We start from the raw sequence: 17,227 nt of genomic DNA, 5'->3' as shown, positions 1-17,227 counted from the left end.
GTTCCTAATCCTTTTCCTAACCCTAACCCTGTTCCTAACCCTAACCCTGTTCCTAACCCTAACCCTGTTCCTAACCCTGTTCCTAATCCTTTTCCTAACCCTATCCCTGTTCCTAACCCTAACCCTGTTCCTTACCCTCTGTGTATATTATGGTCTGTCTGTGATTAAAGGGACACGTCTGTGTTTGTTTCAGCTCCATGTTTTTAATGAAGGAAAAATGTGGCGTCACTCACATGTGTGTAGGACACGCCTCCTCGTCATGCAGTGGGGGGCGGAGCTTCAAGTGCATGCAACACAAAACACGATGAGGAAACAAAGAAAGGAAACAAGGAGCAAATAAGGGAGGAAGGAAACGAGGAGCAAATGAAAGAAGGGAGGAAAGAAATGAGGAGCAAACGAAGGAGGAAGGAAACGAGGACACAAACACAAACAGAAAATCCAAATCATTGGTCATGCAACAATAAAAGAAAACCACCACATGCACACACGACCAATCAGCAACAAGCACGGCTGGACACGCCTCCTCTCCACTGACATACATGTCACAAGGTAAAAAACACACCCACATGCACAAACGTCCAATCAGAACACAGAAACACGTTTTAATGTGTTTATGTGGCAACTGCACAGAGACACCTCTGATTGGCCCATTGTCAGTGCAGCAGTAGTGGCAGTTGACTCGTGGGCGTGTCTTATTAACGGTCAGCATTGTGGGTGTGTCTTATTAACAGTCAGTGTCATGGACGTGGATGTGTCTTATTAATGGTCAGCGTTTTGGCGTGTCTTATTAACAGTCTGCATTGTGGGCGTGTCTTATTAACAGTCTGCATTGTGGGTGTATCTTATTAACAGTCGGCGTCTGCTCACAGAAAATAACAAAAAACGATTAAGATAAAAAAAAAAAAAACACTTAAAAAATACAAACAAATGAAGTTCAGGTGAAACAGGTTCAGCCTCTGATGTGTGTGTGTGTGTGTCTGGTGTTTGTTAGATATTCTTTGTGCTGTTTTTATGTTGTTGTGTGTCTTTTACTCTGGTCAGTGTTGGGTGTTTGTGTCTGTGCTGTTTCTACTGTATTTTTGTGCATTGTTGTGTAGTCGTTGTGTAGTTCTTACTCTCGTCAGGGTTGGGTGCGGCCAGAATGGCGCTGTGCTGCTTCTTGACCTGCTCCACGTCCTCCGACAGCTTCTCTATGCAGCCTCTGATCTCCTCCACCTGTGGACAGTGAACGCACCACGTCACACTTGAATGCACACCTGAAGGCACCACCTCACACCTGAAGGCATCACGTCACACCTGAATGCATCACATCACACCTGAAGGCACCACGTCACACCTGAACGCACCACCTCACACCTGAGGACACCACGTCACACCTGAACGCACCACCTCACACCTGAACGCACCATGTCACACCTGAACACACACCTGAAGGCACCATGTCACACATGAATGCACCACCTCACACCTGAAGACACCACGTCACACCTGAACGCACCACGTCACATCTGAACGCGCTACCTCACACCTGAACGCACCACGTCACACCTGAACGCACTACCTCACACCTGAAGGCACCACGTCACACTTGAAGGCACCACGTCACACCTGAAGGCACCACGTCACACATGAACACACCATGTCATACCTGAAGGCACCCACACCCATGGTTGTGTGCTTTGTGTGTCTCACCTGTTCGAAGAACTCGTCCATGAAGTGGTCCCTGTCGACCTGCACCACCTCCTCATCATCATCACTGTCCTTAGCCTATGGAGACAGAGTTAGGTCAGTGAAGGCAACAGGCAGTGAACATAACACAACGTGCAGAGTAAATTTTCTTCACAGTCAGTAAAGGCAGCACGGTGACCGAAGGCCAGATGGATCTTTTTTTTTTCCACCAAACATCCTGAAAATGAATCAACTTTAAAACTTCAACACAAATGTAAGATTTAACCTTTAAAACGTTGCAGCCTGACCAGAGGCACCAGAGGCACCATGGGAACTGGAGTTCATCACCTGTAGTTCCACCCACCCTGACACCCTGAGGTGGGGTTACACACACACACACACACACACACACACACAAACAAACCCGAGGCATGATGGGAACTTTAGTCCGGATCTCAGATCAGTTCAGACTCAAAAACAGGAACAACACCAGAACGGTTCCACCAAAACTGAATCAAAATCAACTGATCAATAATCGATTTGGTGCAAAAATGTCAAAAAACAAACAAACATTCAAATCAGGTTTAAATTCCAGTTTGAGGAACATTTTGTGCATTAAACACTCACAGCTGCTCAGTTAAAAACTTTAAATTCACTGCACATTTTACACTGAGAGATGAGATGTTAAAAACAGGTGTAATCTGATTACATCTTAGGTAGAATGGTGTTTTTGAGCAAAGGATCATGGGGACTGTAGTCCACATTTACAGTGAACCCAGTTCTGTAAATATTGACAGAACGATGAGGAACGACTGCAGATCTGAAATCAGATCAATACAAGACAGAAGGGTTCAGAACCGGCACCGGCGGGTTTAGAACCCACGGAACCCACTGGAAACAAGGTCAGCTTCAGGAAAAACCATCTGAACCGACACAAAATCACGTCCCAGTGAAACCCATCCACAGACCAGACAGTTCTGTAAGCGTTGAAACGACCTTTGACCTTTGATCAGAAACAGCGGTGTGACCTGATGGAACCCAGACGTCTGCGTCTCCACATTTAAATCAGCGTTGTTTCATCACAAACATCTAAAACCACATTCTTTCTATAAATGGATCAAAGCCTCCAAGTCCTGCATCGACTGGTTCTGGATCTGTTTACAGCAGCAGCCAATCAGACGCCGGCACCGAGTCACATGTTCTGGAAGACGAGGAGGCGTGTATGTGTATGTGTGTGTGTGTATGTGTGTGTGTTTGTCCTCTGTGTCCTCCAAGTCCCTATCAGGGGGCTAAACCTGGTCCACCTGGACGCACTGTCTCCCACGGCGACGGAGGCAGCTCCACCTGGTAGACCGGCTGGACCGGCAACACGGCAATATGCCAACACAGCAATACACCAACACGGCAACACAGCAATACGCTAACATGGCAACACAGCAATACGCCAACAGGGCAACACAGCAATACGCCAACAGGGCAACACAGCAATATGTCAACACGACAACAGGGCAACACAGCAAAATGTAAACACAACCACAGGGCAGTATGCCAACACGGCAACACAGCAACACAGCAAAATGTCACCAAGGCAACTCAGCAATAAGTCAACATGGCAACACAGCAAAATGTCAACATGGCAACACAGCAATACGCCAACACGGCAACAGGGCAATACACCAATATAGCAATACGCCAACACAGTAATATGCCAACACAGCAACAGGGCAATACACCAACGTGGCAACACAGCAATACGCCAACACAGTAAGAGGGCAATACGCCAACATGGCAACACAGCAATACGCCAACACAGCAACAGGGCAATACACGAACACGGCAATACGCCAACATGGTAACATAGCAATACACCAACACAGCAACAGGGCAATATGCCAACACAGCAATACAACAACACGGCAACACAGCAATATGCCAACATGGCAACAGGGCAATATGCCAACACAGCAACAGGGCAATACGCCAACATGGCAACACAAAAATATGCCAACATGGCAACAAAGCAATATGCCAACACAGCAACAGGCCAATACATGGCAACACAACAATACACAAACATGGCAACACAGCAACAAGGCAATATGCCAACACAGCTATATGCCAACATGGCAACACAGCAATACGCCAACACAGCAATAAGCCAGCACGGCAACAGGGCAATACACTAACACAACAGGACAATACACCAACATGGCAACACAGCAATAAGCCAACACAGCAACAGGGCAATACACCAACACAGCAATACGCCAACATGCCAGCACAGCAATATACCACCATGGCAACACAGCAATATGCCTATCCTGCCAACACAGCAACAGGACAATATGCCAACATGGCACTGTGGCAATATGGCAACATAACAGAGTAATACGACAACAGGGCACCACAGCAACAAGGCAACATGTCAACGGGGCAATACACCAGCATGGCACCATGGCAACAGGGTAACACAAAAACACGGCAATATGGCATCACAGCAACAGGGCAACACACCAACACCGCAAAAGGTTAATATGGCAACAGACCAATAGGGCAACCCGATGACACAGCAACAGGACAACCTGGCAACACAGTGTGGGACCGCGGCGATGATGTCAACACACACACGTCCTCCTAACACTGTAAGGACCCGCCCACACAGAGGCAGTTCCCTGCATTTATTTGCTGTTTGTGTTTCAGGAGTCACATGACCTGAAGAACCCGAAGAACCCCAGTTCAACCTGGTTTTAACTGTTAAACCTGCGTCTGATTGGATCAACACCAGAGTCCAAACAGGTGAACGACACATCTGCTTAAGACGCCGACGCTCATGGGAAATGACACACAGGCGCCTGCTGGGGGCAGATAAGGGTGGAAACAAAGAGGGTGGGGGCGTGGGGGGGTGGAGTTTAATCAGTAACTGTGTGGTCGTATAGCGCGACCTCGACCTCCGACACCTTTAATGGAACAGGTCCAATGAAACAGAGCGGAAACACCACAACAGCCCCCAAAAACACCGTAACTATGACGACGGCGGCGGCCATGTTGGTCTGTTTATGAGGTTTATGTTTACTGAGCAGAAGAAAAACAAATGACCAAAAACAGATGATTATCGACAGATTTAAGGAAAAAACAGAAAAAACACTAAGACATGAATAAAAGGAACAAAAATGTCCTTTAACACTTTGAAGACGTTCATGAAATTCATGTCATTAATAAAAAAAAAAAAAAACTGATGATATTCGATCCATTTCCAGGATGATAAAAGCATGAATACTGAAAAATGAGCAATAACACACATTTCATTATTAACTGATGTGTCCTGAACATTTATCCATATATGATTTCAAACCTTCAGAAAAATGACTTGAAACATAAAAATCCTCAAAAACTGTTTTTTTTTAACTATCAAACATTTGGATTCAAATCATTCAATTTTATTTTTTGTTTTTGTTCCACTAAAAAGCCACAATATTTTGGTTGAAATACACGTTTAACTGGTGTCCATGTTTTACTGAGCCCCGTTACACAGCCCTGTTACCCCAACAGCCCCTTTACCAGATTATTCTGAAATAGATTTATGTCCATCACTAAGATGTGTTCAGGGTCCTGATGCCTTAACTGTAAATAACATGAATATATTTATGTTTTTGACCATGTTGTTTAAACACCTCAGTCCTATTCCAGTAACAGGACTGGCACACACACACACACACACACACACATATATATATATATATATATATATATATATATATATATATATATATATATATACACATATATATATATCCTCGCCCTCCTGTATCTCTGTTGGTTTAACAGTCTGGTTTATTCCACTTCTGCATGTAAAAGATCACAGAACAACTGTCATGATGTGACACTATATAAATAAATTTAACTGATTTGATGTTTAATAGAACAGTGGAACTCTGAGTGAAGGTCAAAGGTCAGCGACTGATGGACTGAACTCTGCTTTAATGGATGTTTGATGAATTATTGATCAGCAAGAAAATACAACGATGCCTTCAGGAACCTTAAAGAAGTACCCAGTAGTAGTACACAGTACACAGTAGTCGTACACAGTATGCAGTAGTAGTAGACAGTACATAATAGTAATACACAGTACACAGTAGTAGTACACAGTAGCAGTACACAGTACACAATAGTAGTACACAGTAGTAGTACACAGTACACAGGGTAATCTGTGTATTCATTGTGTGACTTTATGGTTAATTGTGAATCAAAATCATCTTCATCATTTGTTCAGATCAGGATGAAGAGGAGGAAAAAGAGGATGAAGAGGAGAAGGAGGAAGACGAAGAAGAGGAGGACGAGAAGGAGGAAGACGAGAAGAGGAGGAGGAGGAAGAGGAGGAGGAGAAGGAGGAAGATGAAGAAGAGGAGGAGGAAGACGAAGAAGAGGAGGAGGAAGAGAAAAAAGAGGAGGACGAGAAGTTGGTCGTGGACTGAGGTCAGTGTCTCCAGTTCTGTCATGAACAGTCAAACCTCTGTGTCCCTGAACGCCACACCTCCCTGTGTTCATGGTGTGTTGTGTTCAGGTGCAGCGTTCCCATCATTAAATAAATGTAGGTCAAACCGGAGCGGCGGCGTTCTGCTGGTTCTGCTTGTACTCCTGGTTCTGCTGGTTCTCCTGGTTCTGCTTGTACCCCTGGTTCTGCTGGTTCTCCTGGTTCTGTTGGTTCTACTGGTTCTCCTGGTTCTGCTGGTTCTCCTGGTTCTGTGGGTTCTGCTGGTTCTGCTGTTTCTCCTGGTTCAGCTTCTACTACTGGTTCTGCATGTTCTCCTGGTTCTGCAGGTTCTCCTGGTTCTGTTGGTTCTACTGGTTCTCTTGGTTCCGTCAGTCCTGATGCGTTCAGGGTCGGTTCTACTCTGGGTTTATCGGACTCGTACTCGCTCCTCGTGTTTCTGACCAAATTAACCAGATTAACGTGACAGAGCGAACACGGGAGGCCTGCGGCGGCGGAGGAGGAGGGTGGCGTGGGGGAGGGGCGGAGCGGGAGGATACAGGGGGAGGGGAGCCATCCACCACAGCATCCATTCAGTGTGGGGGAGGGGAGGGGCAGGATGGGGAAAAGGAGTCGAGAGGCGAGGTGGGTACTCGGTCAGGACCAGTTCCGTGGCAACAGCGGGGGGGCAGAGTTTAAATATGTCAGAACGAGTTCGTGCCAGTGGATGAAGGTCAGAGTGAAGGAACCCGGGTCTAGTGGTTTTATTCTGATCTGGATTGGATCCAGAACCCCAAACCCAACATGACACATCACATGATCACCTGACCCCTGACCCTCCATTAATGTCATTTTATTATTTTCTATTTGTCTTTTTCATTTCACTTTAGTTTTAATTTTTATTCGTTCATTTTTTCTTTTTGTTGCATTTTTTTCCATCCTCATCACATGATCATTTTAATTTTTTTTCATGTTTTCTGTCATTTTTCAGATGTTAATAAACCTAAAAATTACAGTATTGTATATTGTACTGATATTTGTAGTTTTGTGCTGGTATTTGTAGTTTTTGTATGTGGGTTTTGTAGTTTTTGTATGCGGGTTTTGTAGTTTTTGTGCTGGTATCTGTAGTTTTTGTACGTAGGTTTTGTAGTTTTTATGCTAGTATTTGTAGTTTTTGTACGTAGGTTTTGTAGTTTTTATGCTAGTATTTGTAGTTTTTTCATCCTCACTGAAACCAGGACGTTGACCCCAGGTGTTTGTGTGTTTGTGTTTGTTGTGTTTGTGTGTTTCCATGCATGAATACACACTATGTGTTTGTGAGTCTAAATCATGCCGGCAGTGAAGCGCGTTACCCACAATCCTCTGGGGTGGCTGGCTCTACCCAGAGTCCATCTGTGCTCTGTGTGACCGGTCTACCACTGTCCACATCCACAACCGCACTAGTCCCTTCACTCCTTCCCTTGTCTCCTTGTTCCCTCCCCCCTCGATGCAGCAGCAGAGGCTCATGGGAGTTGGAGTTTTTCAACCTTAAAACCATGAAAACAACTACACAAACAAATGAAAGAAATGAAACAACAAAAGAGTCACACAAACACACACACAATGAACATGCAGACAGACACACACACAGACACAAACAGACACACAATGAACATACAGACACACAGTGAACACACACACAGACACACACACAGTGGTGTTCTATAAATAACAGCTGTGGGTTTTGGGTGAAGGAGACGCCAGAGGGATGATGAGGACGTGAAAGAGGACGGAGACAAAAGACCAGAAAGAAATGAAATAAAACAACAAAGACACCGACATGGTTTTATGGACGAATGGGCGAAGGACGGAGATGAAGGAGGTCACACCAGTCCATCCATCCATGGTGACTCAGGACTCAGACGGTAAATCATGTCCTTAAGAGTCAGTCCAACTGGACGGATGAGTGGACGTTATGGACACTGTGGACACTGCGGATGTTATGGGCATGGGGGCATTGCGGATGCTGTGGACGTTGTGGATGCTGTGGACATTGTGGACATTGTGGATGCTGTGGACACTGTAGACGTTGTGGACACTGTCGGATGATGTGGATGCTGTGGACATTGTGTACACTGTCGGATGTTGTGGACAATGTGGATGTTGTGGACACTGTGGACACTGTCAGATGTTGTGGACGCTGTGGACATTGTGGATGTTCCTTCAGAGTTTGGATGAAATCATGATTTTTTTGATTTGATTATTTGACCTTTTACATCAAATCTAAAAATTTTTGTTGAAGGAAAAGTGAACAAAGCAGAAAAACAAACAAACAAACAAACAAACAAACAAACAAACAAACAAACAAACAAACAAACAAACACAACTTCATGTTCAAACAGGTCATCAAACACAGAACAGTTGAACCAGGTCTGTGTCTACGGCGCCTCCTTCAGAACAACGTCCGCATCCACCAGCTGACCTGCCCTTGAGCAAACGCACACCGCCGGGGCATCACAGTGTCTCGTGTACACCAGGGATCCCCCCAACACAACAGGTAGCACACAATTACACAATCAACTACACAAACAACTATACAAACAAACAGTGAATGAACTGTAAAAACAGAGAAAACAGAAAAAGGTTTAGTAACTGAATCCAGAAACAGGAGTGAAAAAGCCCAAACATGAATGAATGAATCCATGACTGATCCAATGAACACACGAAGGATTAAACACAGACAATAAAGAAAGATGAAAATTGGAGCGAGGTTCAACAGCAGAGAAAACTATGACCCATATTTAGATCCACCTACAACAATCAAAACAAACAAGACCATTGGTGACAAAAGTAAAGGTGATGCTCTAGCCCCACCCACTGACAATTATACTGCCTTCACCTCAATGGGAATGATAAACTAAAGTAAAAACTACAAACATGGCCGACCCACCCACATCAGCACTGCCTCCTTCCACTGTAATGCCACCTGAGTTTTCGTCAGTTGTGATTCAGGGAGGGGGGGCGGCCAACACATGGTTTAAGATCAGACCTGTGACATCAGCCTAACGTCACCCCCTCGCCTACATTTCCCATAATTCTGCAGTGACTCCTCAGTTACCTTTCAGCTCAATAAATATGTAGAAGCAGAAGGTGCTGAGCCTCAGAGGGGGAGGGGGCTGTTGAGAGGCTGCTGGCCCAGCGCTGGAGGGGGAGGGGCTTATCTATAATATATGAGCTCACAAACCCATAAAAACACACAGTGAGAGGCCCGGTCCGATCGGAGGCCCATTAAATGGAGCTGCTGCCATAAATCACATGAGCAACCTCCCACACAGATAGTGTTCAGTCAGCAGATACTGCACATGCACTGAGGAGGAGGAAGAGGAGGAAGAATAGGAGGAAGAATAGGAGGAAGAAGAGGAACAGGAGGAAGAGGAGGAGGAACAGGAGGAGGAGGAGGAGACGCTTCTGGAAGAGCTGAACCGTTTGTGTAGTAAAGGTTGGTTTCAGTCAGACCCATGTACATCCACCCTCAAGAACCAGATCCAGATCCAGATCCTTCAGCTGGATCTGCTCATGCACGGTGGACAACAGTGGAAACATTCAAAGGTTTTTCTGTTTGTTTTAGTCCTTTTTAGACTGTAGTTTGGACCTGTTTGGGCCTATTTGGACCTGTTTGGACTTGTTTGGGCCTATTTGGACCTGTTTGGACTTGTTTGGACCTGTTTGGACTTGTTTGGACCTATTTGGAACTGTTTGGACTTGGTTGGACCAGTTTGGAGCTGTTTGGGCCTATTTGGACTTGTTTGGACCTATTTGGAACTGTTTGGACCTGGTTGGACCAGTTTGGAGCTGTTTGGGCCTATTTGGACCTGTTTGGACCTATTTGGACCTGGTTGGACTTGTTTGGACCTGTTTGGACCCACTGTCCTCTATTCTCGATGCTGTTCATTCATGGTGCACACGGACCTGGGTCTGGTTTTGATCCGATCTGTGATCCAGTGACGGTAAGGCTGAGTCTGAGTCTGAGTCTTCATACATCACAGAAACCGAGCAGATCCGTTCATAAGACACAAACCACATCAGACAGAACCGCGCTCCCCTGAACCCAGACAATAAGAACCGGTCTGAACCGGTCCAATCTGAACGGACCCGAAGACGCTCAGACAGATCAAATGCAGAGGAAACAGAGGCATCATGGGAGCAGAGCCACGTCAGGATGTGAAAGTGACCTCTGGTGTTCAGCGCTGACGCTGGGTTTGCCCTTGACTCGACTGAACGAAGAATGACCACGGGCAGCGAACGCACCACAGACCTGATGGGTTAGCTATCATTAGCAACAGGCCTGCAGTTAGAAGCACATTTACAGAAGAGAACTGTAAAAAGAACAGATACTGCACATACAGGCGGATCTATGACAGACGGGTCTATGATAGATGGATCTATGATAGATGGATCTATGACAGATGGATCGCTGTCATAGATCTATAATACATACATTCATAGAATATTCATTCTGTACTTAATCACAGTTAATATGTTACATGTTGACTTTTTGTTGAAAGGAATAATAATAATAGTTATAATAATAATAATAATATAATACATTATTAATTGTTTAATGTCATTTAATTTTTATTAATTCCATATGTTGCTCATTCTCAGCCCACCTCTCGTCATGTCAGGTGTTTTGGTGTGGGTCTGCCTCACTCTACCAGTGGGCGGGGTCTAAGGCTGTGGAAAAGTGGGCGGGCTCTGACTCGCTGTAAAGTATCAGGTGACAGGAAGTGACTCTGCCGCCACAAAGAGACATTAAACAAACAGTAACATAGCAGATGGATGGAAGGTCACCTGACCAAAGCAAACACAGGCCCCGCCCACTACTATTGTATTCTATTGTATTCTATTCTATTTTGTGTTTCCCTGTGATTCTATTTGGTTTTGTTCCTTTTGTCTGGACTAATACATAAATATATATAAAATAAAATATATATTTATCTATACCATAATACTGGAAGGTCTCAGAGTGTGTATGTGTATGTGTCAATGTGTGTGTGTGTGTGTGTGTGTGTGTGTGTGTGTGTCCAGTTCCTAAAGTTTTTCAGTAGTTCTATGTCCTCATTAAATATCTCTGTATTAGTATTTTGAAAGATATTAGTCATTTTAATACAATAGTCTTATTATCACGGTGCTCTGAGGACTGGAAGCACAGCACAGTACCAGGCCGTCATTGGACAAATGCTGGTCTACAGAGGCCCTGACTGGAAAAACACTGAACCCAGGGGTTCATGGGAATAAAACCAGACTCAAACCAGACTCAGAACATTTCAGTCAAACTATGTACCCCCCCCCCCCCCCCCAACACACACACACACACACACACAAAATGTGGTTACATTTTGGGAAAAGTAGGTCAAAGGTCACATTTTTATGAAATTTTAAAATCTTTTGTTTTTTCCCCATTTACTTATAATGGATTAAATGCATCTGTGATGTCATCAGCACACGCACAGACATGATGACATCAGCACGCACAGACATGATGACATCAGCACACACAGACATGATGTCATCAGCACACACAGACATGATGACATCAGCACGCATAGACATGATGTCATCAGCACATGCACAGACATGATGTCATCAGCACACACAGACTTGCCATCAGCACGCATAGACATGATGTCATCAGCATGCACAGACATGATGTCATCAGCACGCATAGACATGATGTCATCAGCATGCACAGACATGACGTCATCAGCACGCATAGGCATGATGACATCAGCATGCACAGACATGATGTCATCAGCACGCATAGACATGATGTCATCAGCATGCACAGACATGATGTCATCAGCACGCATAGACATGATGTCATCAGCATGCATAGACATGATGTCATCAGCATGCACAGACATGATGACATCAGCACACACAGACATGATGTCATCAGCATGCACAGACATGATGTCATCAGCACGCACAGACATGATGTCATCAGCACGCATTGACATGATGTCATCAGCATGCACAGACATGATGTCATCAGCACGCATAGACATGATGTCATCAGCATGCATAGACATGATGTCATCAGCATGCACAGACATGATGACATCAGCACACACAGACATGATGTCATCAGCACGCACAGACATGATGACATCAGCATGCATAGACATGATGTCATCAGCATGCACAGATATGATGACATCAGTACACACAGACATGATGACATCAGCACACACATACATGATGACATCAGCACGCACATACATGATGACATCAGCATGCATAGACATGATGTCATCAGCACGCACAGACATGATGTCATCAGCATGCACAGACATGATGACATCAGCACACACAGACATGATGACATCAGCACACACACAGACATGATGTCATCAGTACGCACAGACATGATGACATCAGCACGCATAGACATGATGACATCAGCACGCACAGACATGATGACATCAGCACACGCACAGACATGATGACATCAGCACATGCACGAACATGATGACATCAGCATGAAGACATGATGACATCAGTTGGATCCACACCAAAATAACAAACAATGCCTGTTAGGGGCAGGGCTTGTTGTACCTGGAACCACATGTTTGTCTGATTGTTTATATTCTGATCCATCCACTAAATCCATCCCATAATAAACAGTGTTAAATTCCTACACTAACACCCTTCTACCAAGTGAGTACCAAATACACACTGACACATTTAACATTTGACCTAGAACCAAAAATAATAAGAATATGAACCAGTGTTGGTGTGAATCACTGACAGTTGACAGGAGGAAAAAAAAAAAAAAATACAGTTTATATGAAGAATATTGGAAAAAAAGCCAACTTTTTGTGTTTTTGCATCAAAAATATGTTTTGTTTCCATTATATACATTTAAAGGGTTACAAATATGACAGTTGTTCAGTATTTGGTATTTTTGTTTATGGATCAAGTTGATGAAAAAAAAACAAAGTAAAACCAAACTGTCTGTAAACATTGTGACACTGGTGCCCTCTGTGCATGTTATGGGCTGTCGGTGATGAGGGTTCAGACCTGTCTGAATGTGCGTTCTGATGGGTCACGTCAGGTCACACATGACACAGTGACAGCATCTATAAATAACACTGTGGCCCCTCCCCCGCCCCGCCCCCATCTGCTTTAATCTATGGGTTTGAGATGGCATATGCCCCCCCCACCCCCACCCCCGTTGATCCACGCCTTCTTAATGTAAATAGAAGACACGTCATCCAATCAAACGGCTCTGTTAAATCCATGTGAATTTACTCTCAATGTTCACATTGATCCATCGACTTCAGTAAAAACACGTCAGTTTTAGTTCCAACCACTGGATGATTTTACAAACAAACCAAAGCATCGAAATATAGAAAAATAGTCATAGACAGTCAACAGAGGCGGGATCACCCCCCAGGGGGCATGGGGTCAAACCCTGTTTTTACATCTGCATAAACGCTGCAATCCAAATGTTGAACTGATGCTTTATTCAATGGTTCAAGATAGGGATGCACCAATTCCGATACGAGTATTGGACATCGGCTCCGATACTCCGTGTGTGTACTCGTATTCGTAAAAGATATTCGATACGGCCATGTGACATTCACAGTTCAGTGCAGCAGGTACGCGGTGGTGGAATAATGTGTGGGGAGTGTGAAGAGTGTGGAGATTTTTCAAAATAAATGACAGTGATAAAAGTAACACTGACAGATATGGACGCAGTGTTCTGTCCGTCCTCTGTGTACATTCCATCCGGTTTCCAGGTGCTGGCAGATGCGTACCCAGACAGAGAATACCAGCGGGAACCGTGGGGGTAAAGGATCTGTTCAAAGAGCCACTGTGTGACTTAGAGAAAAACTACTGACAGATTTAGGACAACTACCCAGGGCTCGGCTGGGGGTACAGAGTGGTGCAGACCGCCACCAGCGGAAGTGAAAACGAAACTTCTGGCTCATTTCTCTTTTTTCTACCTGCTGAAGCTAAACTTTTAAACCTTAATAGCGAAAACGCTGCAATATTAGTACCACATTAGTGTTTCCTCTGTCGTGTCCATGTTTGTTATTACTGACTTTCTTCTTCTTCTTCTCAAAAACACGTTACTGTTCTTCGTGGTATTTGTCCAGTATGGTTAATTCAGGGCGGCGCCCCCTGGTGGATTAATTGAGAAACGCTCATTCCAACATATTAAATGTCAGTAGCAGCACTTTGTTCCAGTCAGACTAACGACAACGACAATAAAGGACATTTACAAAAGGAACTAAGAACTGGAATGGGATTATTAAGTACTCGTAATGGTACTCAGTATCAGCACGTACTCAAATGTAAATACTTGTACTCAGTCTGGAAAAAAGTGGTATCAGTGCATCCCTAGTTCAAAACCTTCAACACCTTTGGGTTTTTATTGGCTCAGAACCGGAGCTGCACCAACCGCCAAATTTCCCGTAATTCACAGCGACGACACAGAAAAAACAAACAGCTGATTTCTGGTCACAGACACTCCATGTGTGTCCGTAGCCTCACATCTCTGTGGTCAGATTAAATTGGTTCTTTTTGGTTCGGTTTGACCCTCCAGGGGTTAACGTCAGGTTCTGTTTCTGGACCTTGGTTTACAGACACTTTAAATCAAACCCATATTTGTCCAGTTTAGACCCAGTCCAGTTTGTCCAGTTTGGACCCAGTCCAGTTTGTCCAGTTTGGACCCAGTCCAGTTTCTCCTTGTAGGTGTTTCCATTGAACTGCGTTTTGTTCTGCTGTGTGATTCTAGTCCAGTCCCGTCTGTCCACATGTGTTCATTGTGGTCCAGTCCTGTCTAGTTGTGTTCTGGTTCTGGTTGAAGGCAGATGTTTGCCTCAGTTGGATCCAAACCTCCACGGTGTGTCCACTGTAGTGTGGGTTCATCTACTGCTATTGCACTGACTGTCTTCAACTACAGAAGAAGGGAACGCAGAATCGGCCTAAGGAAAAGTCCGCATTTATGGACACGCACTATGGATTTATGGGACACAATTGGACAGCAGGAATTCAACAAACAGTTGTGGATCCAGAATTTCCCCGTGACCCGGGTACCGTTTAATGAAATGTGTGATGTTCTTGACCCTCTGGTGTCCTCAGACTTGTCCTGCCCTGGGGAAGCAGTTCCTCCACTAAAGCCAGTGTCTATTGGACAGAACCAACTAGAACCACCTGTTCTGAGTACAGGGTCACAGGGGAGACCATTGGACTGAGCAGAACCACCGGGACCACATGAACAGGACAAAACCACCACATGAACAGGACAAAACCACCAGGACCACATGAACAGGACTAAACCACTAGGCCCACATGAACAGGACAAAACCACCACATGAACAGGACAAAACCACCATATGAACAGGACTAAACCACTAGGACCACATGAACAGGACAAAACCACCAGGACCACATGAACAGGACAAAACCACCAGGACCACACGAACAGGACTAAACCACTAGGACCACATGAACAGGACAAAACCACCGGGACCACATGAACAAGATTTAACCACCGGGACCACATGAACAGGACAAAACCACCAGGACCACATGAACAGGACAAAACCAACAGAACCACATGAACAGGACAAAACCACCTGGACCACATGAACAGGACAAAACCACCAAGACCACATGAACAGGACAAAACCACCACATGAACAGGACTAAACCACCGGGACCATATGAATAGGACAAAACCACCGGGACCACATGAACAGGACAAAACCACCAGGACCACATGAACAGGACAAAACCACCGGGACCACATGAACAGGGGTAAACCATCGGGACCACATGAACAGGACAAAACCACCGGGACCACATGAACAGGAGTAAACCACCAGGACCACATGAACAGGACAAGACCACCGGGACCACATGAACAGGAATAAACCACCAGGACCGCATGAACAGGACTAAACCACCAGGACCACATGAACAGGACTAAACCACCAGGACCACATGAATAGGACAAAACCACCAGGACCACATGAACAGGACTAAACCATTCCATGGGTTTAGAGTGCACTGGTACACTATACTTCTGGATCCAAACAACTCCAAAACCACCTCATGAGAGCGGGAAAACTGTTTTACAATCTTTGACAGTTTTTGCGACATTTCGGTGTTTCCATTACCAGTTTTCTATAGAGTAATTTACATTTTGTGCATTTCTGAGGGTCATGGAAACCAGCTAGTGATACAACCTAGAACCAATTAGAAAACAGGTCAAAGATTCTTTTGATTCAATCAGGAAAAACATCAGGTTCTAACCCTGAATCGGAACAAATTCAAAACATGCATTCCTCAAGGCTCCATTGTGGATCCTCTTCTGTTCAACATATACATGCTTCTCCTCACCCACACGATCCAATATTCAACTAACCAACGGTGTCACCACAGTCGACTGTCAATGAGCATGTGTCGCACTGTTCTAAACCTGAACACAGTTGACGTTATCATTTTTAGCTACTAATAAGAAACGTGAAAGTTCAATCCTTCACATGCTTCCATGTCAAAGTGTCTCTACGTAACCAGGTGGTCACATGACCAGTCGTTTAGATTCACTAAGTGACTGCAGTCGTTATTGAAAATGAGAATCAGTTCTGAACTAACTTAAGTGGTTAAATAAGGGTTAAAAAAACAAAATAAAAATAAAAAATGAAATACTAACGATTCCAGTGAAGTTGAATGTGTCAGAAATGACAAAATAATTGGTTTTAGTCTCCAGAAGGAAACATTGAAGCTAATGTTGGACCCAGAAAAGTTGGATGGATCCAAAACAAACATGGAAGGTTTTCATTCAGCTTCATCAGAACTCAAAATGGAATCAGGATAAAAACATTCATCATTTTCCCTCCGCATCTCCACATTTAACAGCAAATCAGGAAGGAAATGACGCCACAGAGGCTTCTGTTCATGATGTATTCACTGCCCTTTGTAAACTCGACGCTGCGTTGAAGTGCACCTGATAAAACCCAAACCCTGAACAGGGGTTAAAGCAGGAATGTGTCCCAGCGTTCTTTAACTGCTTTAACCTCATTCAACACGTCATTA

At 44.5% G+C, this 17,227-nt stretch overlaps 1 protein-coding gene across 1 annotated transcript in view; it reads right to left on the bottom strand.

The window, feature by feature from the left end:
• The window catches only part of stx1b (syntaxin 1B), a 34,992-nt gene that overhangs the window by 11,231 nt on the left and 6,534 nt on the right, over positions 1–17,227 (bottom strand). Inside the window, exons 2-3 of the mRNA XM_030140853.1 lie at positions 1,693–1,767; positions 1,116–1,215 (exon numbers count right to left, since the gene is read on the bottom strand). Coding sequence (XP_029996713.1) covers positions 1,116–1,215; positions 1,693–1,767 — 175 coding nt within the window. The remainder of the gene's footprint in view (positions 1–1,115; positions 1,216–1,692; positions 1,768–17,227) is intronic.

The sequence above is a fragment of the Sphaeramia orbicularis genome, chromosome 8 (genome assembly GCF_902148855.1).
Source record: "Sphaeramia orbicularis chromosome 8, fSphaOr1.1, whole genome shotgun sequence".
Classification (NCBI taxonomy): domain Eukaryota; kingdom Metazoa; phylum Chordata; class Actinopteri; order Kurtiformes; family Apogonidae; genus Sphaeramia; species Sphaeramia orbicularis.
This window is presented reverse-complemented; position numbering and strand designations above follow the sequence as displayed.